This window comes from Magallana gigas, chromosome 8 (assembly GCF_963853765.1).
Source record: "Magallana gigas chromosome 8, xbMagGiga1.1, whole genome shotgun sequence".
Classification (NCBI taxonomy): domain Eukaryota; kingdom Metazoa; phylum Mollusca; class Bivalvia; order Ostreida; family Ostreidae; genus Magallana; species Magallana gigas.
This window is the reverse complement of record NC_088860.1, coordinates 34,631,235-34,643,037: the sequence shown is the minus strand read 5'-3', so window position 1 is coordinate 34,643,037 and position 11,803 is coordinate 34,631,235. Positions and strand designations below refer to the sequence as shown.

The 11,803-nt window shown below is 35.9% G+C and overlaps 1 protein-coding gene across 1 annotated transcript; it reads left to right on the top strand.

Annotated features, from left to right (window-relative positions):
- The first annotated feature begins 3,719 nt into the window (after positions 1-3,719).
- LOC105342410 (uncharacterized protein K02A2.6) lies at positions 3,720-7,697 on the top strand. Its single transcript, XM_011449357.3, has one exon. It carries the CDS (start codon positions 3,720-3,722, stop codon positions 7,695-7,697), a length of 3,978 nt encoding a protein of 1,325 aa, XP_011447659.3.
- Positions 7,698-11,803: the final 4,106 nt, after the last annotated feature.

Here is an 11,803-nt window from a genome sequence, read left to right as displayed (position 1 = left end):
AATATGAACAAATCTCATAATTTCTTTCTCAATTATTAAAAACAATGTATATTTACCATAACATCAATTTATAACCTTTAAATATGTTAAATATTTAGAGTAGATTGATTTAAATTGGCGTATGCGTGTCAAAACCTACAAATAGTGTCATTTTGTAGAACTTCAATGCCTTTTCTTTTATACAGTGGGTCTGGGCTCCATATTTTTGTCATAGTCTATATGAGGTTTAAAGGATATCAAACCGATTTCAATCAACAAAAACGTGGAGATATGACCCACTATACTTTAAAAATGCCATTGTGTATCCCAACAATTGAACGTTTTAGAGAAATACTACAAGTCCGTAAATTCGTGTTTGAAGTTGCATTTTAGCATTTAACAATGAAGATTATTGTGACTGAAATGGCTCAGTGGTTAGAGCACCAGACATTAGGTAAGATTATAGACCTAGGGATTTTAGGTTGTGGGTTCGATACCACCTAAATTTTAGAATTCATTTTTTTCTTATCGTTTGTTCAAATGTTCAAAACTGAATATAGTTAGAAATCGTGCTTTTGTAAACTTGCAATATAACATAATAAAGTATATTTGGTTGGAAAAAAATTAATTTGAAATTGTTTTTTTTTCGACAAAACCAAATGGGCATTTGCGCTATCTTGTTCCCCATCTTCTTTATTGAAAACGTAAATTTTCTTAGGGTAATGATGTTAGACATCCACAACCATTAAAACTTCATCTTAAAAACAACAGGGCAAATTGTCACTCAGAAACATTGAATTAAATATTCATTTTATTTTAGGAATATACTTTAATATCATTGTATACTTAAAAAATAAAGCTGCATGTACGTTGAAAAGTGATGTAAATTTATACTCTAGTGGTTTATGTTTACGCTAATATATTAGTTTAACATTTCTCAAGTGTTTATTTACTTTATTTCCTTTTCACTTAAAGTGTATCTTCTTTCCGTATTTACTGCATAAATATAAATTTTTATGGGTAGTATGCAAGGGAAATAGACCCAGGGTAAATACTTGAATTTGAATGCGATAGCAAATCATGGTGCAAATTTGCCTACATTAATTGATGTCCATTTGTTCTCTTATCAGTTGCAACGAACAATTTAGCAAAACAGACATCAAATGAATGCACAATAAAACGACGCAGATCCACATTCATATTACAGAGCTTCTAATCAGTGTATGTGATCATCTTTCTGTGAACATTGGAATAGCAGAAAAGTGGTGTTAATCGACTAATTTGCTAATTTGCAATTATACTATGTCCATGGATTATGAGTGCACTAAAAGGTTTTGTGATAAACAGCGAGATAAAATCATTATTAATGAACGTTATTGCAATGAGTTTTTAAAAATTGGAATTTAGGGTCTTTCATTTATATGATAGGTCACTCTATTTTATTATTATTTAAAATCAAATCATTTACGTTTTCCATTCATCGGAACATCAAATCGTGATTATCTCAATAAATAATGGTCACTAATTCCAACGAAAAAACACCTTTAGGCTATTGATTTCCTTTTAAGGACCCCTTTTATCGAAAATCATTGATACCCACCCCTCCCCCCTCCCTCCCCCACATGCATGTACGATTTATTATAGGTATGTCATGAAAATTTGAATGATGAAAAATGGCTGACAAAAGGGTTTTAAAATTGAAGGATATATTCTTTTGCATGAACGTATATAATTAAATAAATATAGCACATTAGCAAATATATTACTCAATACCGACTAAGCTTTTACTTTTCGCTGTATTAAATAAATAGACATAAATAAAACCATATTAGAAGATATAAATTCTTCCCGAAAACAATAAAGCGTTGAGAACCATACAATAATCATTAACCTTCATAATCTGATGATCGATAAGGTAAGGGCACGTTACATTAATTAACTTATTTGTGTATTTGTGAATCTCTTTCAAAAATCTTAATAAGTCTTTCAACTACTTTCTTCACTTTTTTATTCTTTTGATGTATAATTGTCTTTGATTTTCCAAATCATTGTAATGGTTATAAATCCATTACTGATAATTCTGTCTTGGTAATTTCTAATGGGGGATTCTCACGAACGAAGCCGATATTTTCAAAATTTACTCTTTTTTAATTATCGAGACCTCTTATGATATATTTATTATTCCGCCAAAATATAAATTTCATTTATAAAGTAAGGGTGAGCTTTATTATGCAAAGAACTTTTTATACGTATTCAGTGTGTGAAGTTCACGCAAGTATCAAAATTGTTCCTCATAGGTTTACACACATCGACAAACTACATCTTACTTACTGACTTTATAACTTTGGAAAATATAATTCATGCCTTACCTTGAACTCAACGTGCTCGGGCAGTTCGAGGAATATTTTCAGTAACTCAGAAAGAGATTATTCATAAGTGTTCTGGGAATTCCCATATAATTATATACCAACATGTAGCACAGAAGAAATGATGTGAACGATTATCAGAGTTCATTAAGACCCACTTGTCAAGAGTCTGCCGGGTAATCGCTCCAATGCACAACCAAAGTTTACAAAAAAGCAAAACAGATCCAGTTCCGGTTGTGCAATAGAAACGTCACTTTAAGGTGCTTCACTACACCTTGAAATAGTTTCTCAAATCAGCAGAAAATTACTTAATTATGATAAAAAGCCTGATGGATAAGAAGTATATATGTCAAATAGACGAAAAATGTGCAATTTTAGATAAAAAAAAATGATATTTTTAAAATTTCATTCAGTAAACATGAATAAAAGCCCCAGGTGGATTCGCATTGTGACGTAGTGTCTTAGAAAGTATAAGTCTCGGTGTTGTGAAGTACCTTAAGAGAAAGAAATCAAAATAAAATAAATCAGATGTACAAACATTTCTCACAAAGTGTCATTTTTTTCATTTTATCAAAAAGGAATTCTTTGGGAAAACCTAACGAGATTTTTTTGCCTTATATTTTAGCCTTTAGCAATTTAAAACATAAAAAGGCACAACAAAATGGAGAATTATCTAGCGACATGAAATACTGTAGGGGGAAATACATTATTTTGAAATAAGCATGTAAATGAGGATAGTTCACAGTTAATATGACCTATTATACTGCAACTGTTTATATATATATATATATATATATATATATATATATATATATATATATATATATATATATATATATATATATATTTATATATATATATATATGGATTTTGTGGTGGTGATAGCGAAAACAGTAAAATAAACAAAACAAAATGATTTAAATTAACAAAACCAGAAATTAAGTTAATAGACTATGAAGGTACTCACACCAACAAACACACACCGTCATTCTCTCACTAAGAAAGAAAATATAACTCTAAATTATAAATCAATTATCACTGACAACAAAACAACATTGAATTAAATTTTAACGCATTCAATTGTCAGTATCTATGTGAAACGAATAAATGCTTTAAACCCTAGCTAAATATAACTATAACAGCATGTAAAGGAATAAACCAACAAATCAAAATTACCAATTGTAGTGTTTGCGAATTTACCTCGGGATCGAGATTGCCATAATTGTGTTGTTGAACTTTCTAGATAAACATGTGTATTTGATTCCCACGTGTTCTGGTGATTTATTCCTGTAATTACCAAGATATTACAGTGGCGACGAGGTGGAGCATTTTCGACTTATTTCGGATCAAGAGGACACTTGAATCATAAGCGAAATGACGAATATCGGAAAGCTTGGTGATTTTCAGGAGGGAAAGGAATCTTTCGTAAATTATGCGGAGAGGATGGAACAGTTTTTCGTCGCGAACGAGGTAAAAGATGAAAAAAAAGTGGCGGTGCTTTTATCAGTGATTGGACCCGCAACCTATGGAATTCTTAAGAACTTGTTACAGCCACAACTGCCGAAAAACACTTCGTTTGAGAACATTGTTGGTGCTTTGAAAAACTACTATATGCCTAAACCGTTAGTCATCTCTGAAAGATTTAAATTTAATAAAAGAAACCAGAAGGAAGGGGAAACGGTGAATGAGTACGTATGTGAACTGAAAAAACTTTCGGCAGACTGTGAATTTGGTGACTTTCTTAAGGAGGCTCTGAGGGATCGGTTGGTTTGCGGACTCAAATCAGAGGCCATACAGAAGAAGTTGTTGTCCGAAGCGAAGTTAGATTTCGATGGAGCAGTCAGAATAGCCACAGCAATGGAAATTGCCGATAAGGATACTCAATCATTCGCAGGAAATACAGAGTCGGTTCACTTCATGAATTCGAAACCTGGACAGAGAGGAAAACCGACATCAGCAGGACCTAAGAAGCCAGGATATCGCGGTGGAGAGAAGCACTATTTGGATGCTGGTAAACACAGAAACTCTATTAAATGCTACAAATGTGGGAAACCTGGACACATAGCTAAACATTGTAAAGTCCAGGGAAAAGTTTATTTGAAACAAGATAAGACTACCCATTATGTACAGGACAGTGATGAGGAGGAGGATCTGTCAATTTATTCCGTACACAGCACAAGCGAGGTCGACAAAGACAAGAGCTACTCAATTGGACTAAGTATCAACGGGTCAATAGTGCAATTTCAGTTAGATACAGGGAGTGCTCGTACAATCATGAATGAACACACTTATCAGAAAATGCTTACCGGCTGTAAGCTAAAGAAATCGACAATCGTGCTAAGATCGTACACGAAGGAGATCATTCCCATTCTTGGTGAATGTAGTGTGACTGTTGTATATGGAGAGCAGCATCTGACGAATATGTCTGTGCTAGTCATAAAAGGGAGTCAGCCGTGCTTGCTGGGAAGAGACTGGTTATCAAAAATTCAGATTGACTGGAAGGAAATTTTCATGGTGACGAAGGACAGAATTGAACACTTGACAAAGGAGTATGCTGATCTGTTTGAGGAGAACCAAAATCCAATCAAGCATTTCAAAGCAAGCATAAAACTGAAGGAGGAATGTTCACCAATATTTTGCAAGGCAAGACCTGTGCCTTATGCTTTAAGAGACAAAGTTGAAGGAGAGCTCAAGAAACTACAGGAGAAAGGAGTTATCTATCCAGTCAAACACAGTGAATGGGCTGCCCCCATTGTCGTTGTGCCAAAGGCGGACAAGTCCGTGCGTTTATGTGGAGATTACAAAGTGACTGTCAACCGAGTGATCAGTGAAGAGCAGTACCCTCTACCAAACACTGATGACATGTTTGCGTCCCTTGCAGGAGGTCAGAAGTTCACAAAACTGGACTTAAGACAGGCATACTCACAGGTGGAGCTGGAGAGTGACTCAGAGGAGTACCTTACAATAAACACGCATCATGGACTATTTCGCTACCGAAGACTTGCGTATGGAGTAAGCTCCGCTAGCGCCATATTACAGGCAATCATGGACAAGATCCTGTCAGGACTACCACAAGTAGTGTGTCGAATTGATGACATTTTGATCACAGCCCCTGATGATGAAACCCATTTTAAGACTGTTAAGGAGGTATTTCATCGCTTGCGCCAGTACAACATGACACTGCGGCAGGACAAGTGCATCTTCATGGCGGATCAGGTCGTGTACATGGGATTCATGGTGGACAAACACGGGATACATCCCACAGATGAGAAGATTGCTGCAATTCGTGATGCTCCTAGACCAACAAATGTGAAAGAACTAAAGGCTTACCTGGGTTTGCTGAATTACTATGGTTCATTTCTGCAGAATCTGAGTACTGCATTGCATCCGTTACATCACCTGTTGAAAAAGGGAGAGCAGTGGACGTGGACAGATGAATGTGAAAGCAGCTTTGAAGCAAGCAAGCAGATGATTACAAAGCGCAAGTTACTGGTATTCTACGACATGAAAAAACCCCTGCGGTTAGCTTGCGACTCATCAGCATATGGAGTGGGAGCTGTAGTCTCGCATTTGATGGAGGATGGCTCGGAGAGGCCAATCGCCTTTGCTTCTCGTACTTTAAGTTCCAGCGAGAGGAACTATGCTCAAGTGGAGAAAGAAGCATTGTCATTGATCTTTGGTGTGAAGAAATTCCACAAGTATCTGTACGGCAGAACTTTTACCCTCATCACAGACCACAAACCATTGGTAACTATCTTTGGACCCAAAAATGGTATACCTACCTTAGCGGCAGCCAGGATGCAGAGATGGGCACTAATTCTCTCAGGATATCAATATCAGATTGTATATCGTCCATCTCAGGAACATGGAAATTGTGATTCACTATCCAGATTGCCAGTAGAGGGGAATCTCAGTACAGAAGAATATGAGGATGTCTACTGCACAGGGCTGGACAACACAGAGCTACCCATATGTAACACAGACATTGCTCGTGCAACAAAGGTGGATCCTCTTTTAGCCCGGGTATTTGAACTTACCTTGAACGGCTGGCCAAGTCAGGTTAACGATCCAGAACTTCAACCTTTCTTTGAGCGCAGGAGCAGTTTGAGTATAGAACAAGGGATTATCCTTTGGGGAATCCGAGTGGTAATTCCTATGGCACTGCGTAAACGAATCATGGAGGAGCTTCATGAAGAGCACCTTGGTATGTGCAGGATGAAGGCTCTTGCACGAGGATATGTATGGTGGCCAAACTTGGACAGAAACATTGAGGAGACAGTGCAGGCATGTCCGTCATGTATGTCCGTCAGGAACAGTCCCCAGTCTGCCTCATTACACCCATGGATTTGGGCAACCAGACCATTTCAACGCATCCATATTGATTATGCAGAGTATAAGGGACAATCTCTACTTATTGTCAATGACAGTTATTCAAAGTGGTTGGAAGTCATTCCAGTGAGATCAACCACCAGTGCTAACACGATTGACAAACTTCGGATGCTGTTTGCGTCAACCGGATTACCAGAGGAGATAGTGAGTGACAATGGACCACAGTTCACGTCCCATGAATTTCGTGACTTTACACGTCAAAATGGTATAAAACATACCCTCGTTCCACCGTACCACCCGCAATCCAATGGATTTGCTGAGCGAGGAGTACAGATAGTGAAGAAGGCCCTGAAAAGCAAAGATGTTGAGGGACGACAACAATCGCTAGAGCATCGATTAGCGAACTTCCTATTAAAGTATAGAGTTACTCCCCACACAACTACTGGTGTGTCACCCTCTGAGCTATTTCTGAAGAGGCAACTTAGAACGCGTCTCACACTGGTGAAGCCTGACATCGGGAAGAGTGTTGAGAAAAGTCAGCAGCGGATGAAAGACTTTCATGATCGAGGCAAGGTGAAGGTCAGACAGTTTGAAGAAGGAGACCAAGTGCAAGTGAAGACTACAATTCAGCCTGGGAAATGGAAGTGGCTACCTGGAACAGTAAACAAAGTTTGTGGTCCACTTACTTACCTAGTCCAAGTCGGAAATCGCAAAAGATTTTGTCACCTTGACCACTTGCTAGCGTGCAATGCTAAACTTCCACAAGCGTTGCCGCCCCTGAGCGACTTTTCCTTGAAGGAGCCGACAAGACCTACAGTGGATCTACCAGAGGAAGTGGATCTCCCGAATGCAGAACCTTCCAAGGAAGCAGGAAGTTCCCCACCATCTAGTCAAACGTCGAAGACACCGTCTACCACCAGTCGAGTGATGTCATCCAGGGCGGCGAACCAGTCAATGAGCATACCCTCACCACGGCCCGTGCGTGAACGCAAACCCGTCCGTAGGCTCATTGAGGAAATCTGACTTACTTTGTGACATTTGGACGTTTCTTATGTTGAAAGTTTTGTTTGTTAATCTTCGTGTTAAAGGTTAAATCAAATCTGTTATTTTGGTGTACTTGGATCATTTGTTTAAATTCAAGAAAGAATTTAAGATTTTAAAAGGGAGGAGTGTAGTGTTTGCGAATTTACCTCGGGATCGAGATTGCCATAATTGTGTTGTTGAACTTTCTAGATAAACATGTGTATTTGATTCCCACGTGTTCTGGTGATTTATTCCTGTAATTACCAAGATATTACACCAATACTGTTATATGTAATTTCACAGGAGAGGTAAATTGAAATGTTATATGTAATTGAACAGTCGACTTTTACCACTACGTTATCTGATATATCATTTAATCCTCAAATAGAATTGAAAGTCACCATAAAATTGTCCATAGTACACAAAACACGTAAACAAAATGTCCCGTCTCCAGTCCCGAACTCGAAGGTCTCTCATTGGAAGACTATCCAGCCAGGGCCTCCTGACCATAGCGTTCATCAAACACGACCTCCCGTGCGTCCTACTTGCGTCACGCGCTGCTCCAATAATGCTTCTCAGTCCCAGTTCTGCCCCACATATGCTACGCTAAGCCTTGAACTTACGTTTCACCATTGACACAACTGGTTTAAGGATAAAAATAGCCCTAAAACCGAACACTCTCGATTGGAAATATGGAACACAACTTAGTCCAAAATTACAACTATTTACACAAACAAATAAAACAAACGGAAATTAACTGAATTCAACTTTATATATATATATATATATATATATATATATATATATATATATATATATATATATATATATATATATATCTTCGTCGATTAACTTCGCGGGCGCACAGTCTAATTAAAATCAAACCTTCACAAGCTCCTCTTATTTTGATTGTTGCGTTAAGACAATTACAGCTTCTAGAATTTACCTAAATCTAAGATTTATCCTAAGACAAACTTATGCACACACCTTTAAAAGCTTCGTGAACATGCCTTCAGGTCATTAAGTATACGTCATATGTATATTATTTATTTTTAGTCAGATTTTATGTTTTTCAACAGTTAATGATATCCTACAGTACTTATCTTTTTAGACTCTAATGTTGTAATAAACAAACCAAAATGTCATCTGCGCGATGGTTAATAATTAAAATTTTATTTTAAATCCTGTTCTAAGGATTTTCGTCCCTAGGAGAAGGTAATTGACTTTGAGGTAGGGCATATAATAGGGTAATTGCCTTTTGGTTAAGGCACTTGCTCATAATTATTTAAGGATAACTAAGGTCATTTTATGTTATGTTGTTGGGCTCTAGAAGAATGAAGCACTGTACGAATGAACATGTCATTTTGATGCAATGTTTATAAATATGATATTCATTTGGGATTGTTTGTTTATTACAGTTTTTATGTTCGTGTTAAATTATATATTCAAATTGCCAATCGGGACAGGACAATTTTTGTATGTAAAATAAACACAGGCAAATGTAGGCATATATTAGATACATGTAATAACATTAATCATAATAAAAATGTGCTTAAAATATTAATAAACATATAGGTCTGACAATTCTTTTCAATTTGTTCACAAAGAAATTACCGCTATATGATCTTTTCAGAATGTTACATGAGAGATAAGTTTATAATATACATGTAGGTCACGTAAAATTAAAAGTACTCTTTTGGTATTTCTTCACATTTATTAGACGTAAGCGTCGTAACAACAAAAACTACCGGTATTTCTACAAAGTATGGTTGAAATAAAATGTTTGAAAGTTAGATATTAAATGCGAATTTTTCTTACAAACAATCCTAGATTTGATTTGTAGAATTGAAGAGAATTAATGGAAATCTTGAACTGAGGTTTTGGTCAAATCACGACGAGTTAAAATTTGAATGACCTTAAAGTACAGAGACCAAATATCAAAAATTAGGTGGTTTTCTGTTCCGTTCATAGACACTTATATTTGATGGACCAAAATAAACTATAGTAGTTTTCCGTGTACATCGTGATATTTTATAAAAACAGATGTTATTTCTGAGGGAGCAACTAATAAACAAGTATAAGCCATTATATTGAACATGACTTTGGCTTAATGTTCTTCTCTCGTGTGTTTTTGCCGTAAGCAGTCTATTAGTAATATATTGTTGTCTCTCCTTGCACATTGGCTCTCTGAGTGACTCTTCAGTGCCGTTTTAATTTTCTTATCGCGCACTTGGATATTGATATCTGACCGTAAGATCGACACTGGGGATTTCTAGAAGCCTTGCTACTCTTTGCCTTGTGTCTTGACGTTTGCTATTAGTTTGATGAGAGAAATTTGATTAACCTCCCATGTTCGATTAGTCTGGGTATACATGTAGTATGACAAAAAATTCACATCAATTGAAATTCTCTACAACGATAAGCATTATGTTTTTTCTAGTTCGGATGAGTAATTTTAATTTCAAGCTGTTTCGTGCAAGAGTTTCCTTCGATGGATTTATTCGAACACTGCTGCTTTTAGAGGTCAATTTCTGTGCCGTTATTTGTATGTTAATGCACACTCATCTCCAAGATGCAATACAACATATATCTACCACACTGTTAACAAAGATTTCACCGACATTTTAGCTTTTAGCGTTATCAAATAAAACATAATTAATCTCGCAATTGTATGATTTTACTTTATCGTGCGGATATCAATGTTTACGTCACAGATTTAATTTTTTTCGACGAATGCAAATATTGGATCTCTCGAATGTTCTGTGCAAAGGTAAAGACTTTAATTTCTCTTGCATTTACAGATGCTTCTATTACATGTACATGTCACATTTTTTTTAAGACATCCGTGGGCTGGCCAAACATATACTACATGATATATTTTAAGTTCATAAAGAATAAAACACATTTGTTCAATTAATGTTTCCTCTAGATGGCCAGCAAAAATTCGATTGCTGAAAGTCGTATTGACATTAAAACATACTGGAAAAATTTAGATTGAATCCTTTCAAAGTCGACTTAGCTAACTGACAACAAATTAAACTAACTGAAAAATGTTCAAATTGTTGAATATGTTTTATTCACACAAATTAGCACCGTCATATTTTTTTCTTTAATGGTATATACATTGTATGACTATGTACATATACAGATTCAGTAAATATATGCGTTCGATCAACGATAAATCTGTGGCGTTATATATGACAAGGTCACATACAATACATAGGCGTCGGGACCGGGGGGGGGGGGGGCTTACCCCCCCCTCCCCCCCCCCCCACACTTTTTTTTGCAAAGTTAGACAAACCATTAGGAATATTGCATCTGGGAGAGTTCAACCCCCCACTTTTTCTCGCAGGAAACAACTAATTTACCTTAAAAAGATTAAAAAATAAATAGTGATATTGAAAATTTGAGTCATAGTTATCCCCAACGGATTAGGTTTTTCATGATTTTGAGAATAAGTTTTTTTTTCTTGTCAAGATTTTCTGATGATTAGTCTATTCCCCCTTTTCAATTTGCTTCCGATGCCACTGCAATATATCTTTTTACGGCCCTTTGATTTACTCCAAAATATTAAAAAAATCATTATCCATCTTTTACGTTTGCATTACCCAGTTGATTTGTTCGGATATATTCGAAAGTTTAATATAGCATATATCTATGCTACTACATGTATATTAAAAAAATAAAGACTCGAAATACCGATTAATTAGGAAGAGTACTGTCTTTTGTTTTACGTAAAAATTATTGGTACATGAAGATTACCAATTTGTTTTTATTTTTTCTCAATCAAGCTCCGCTTATTAATAATCAACGAAAATCCCTCAAAAAATTCCGGAAATCATCTGGATATTTTGGATTACATTGATTTCACCTTAATAACGGGATGCTATTTAGTTTATGTTTCCACAATATCACATTTGGATAAATACGATAAAACAAATTCGTGTAAATTTTCATTGAAAATCTGCTATATATTCTGCTCATCAAAGAAAATACGGGAGATAACGCTGAACAGTGCGTTTACTAGGAAAAATCTCAAGAGTTCCTAATGTCAACATGGTGTGTAAACTTGAAACGAGTAAAATACATTGGTGAAAAAGTGTTGA

Excerpts from the sequence above, each read along its gene's own strand:
- LOC105342410 (XM_011449357.3), top strand. The coding sequence starts at position 3,720 with ATGACGAATATCGGAAAGCTTGGTGATTTTCAGGAGGGAAAGGAATCT.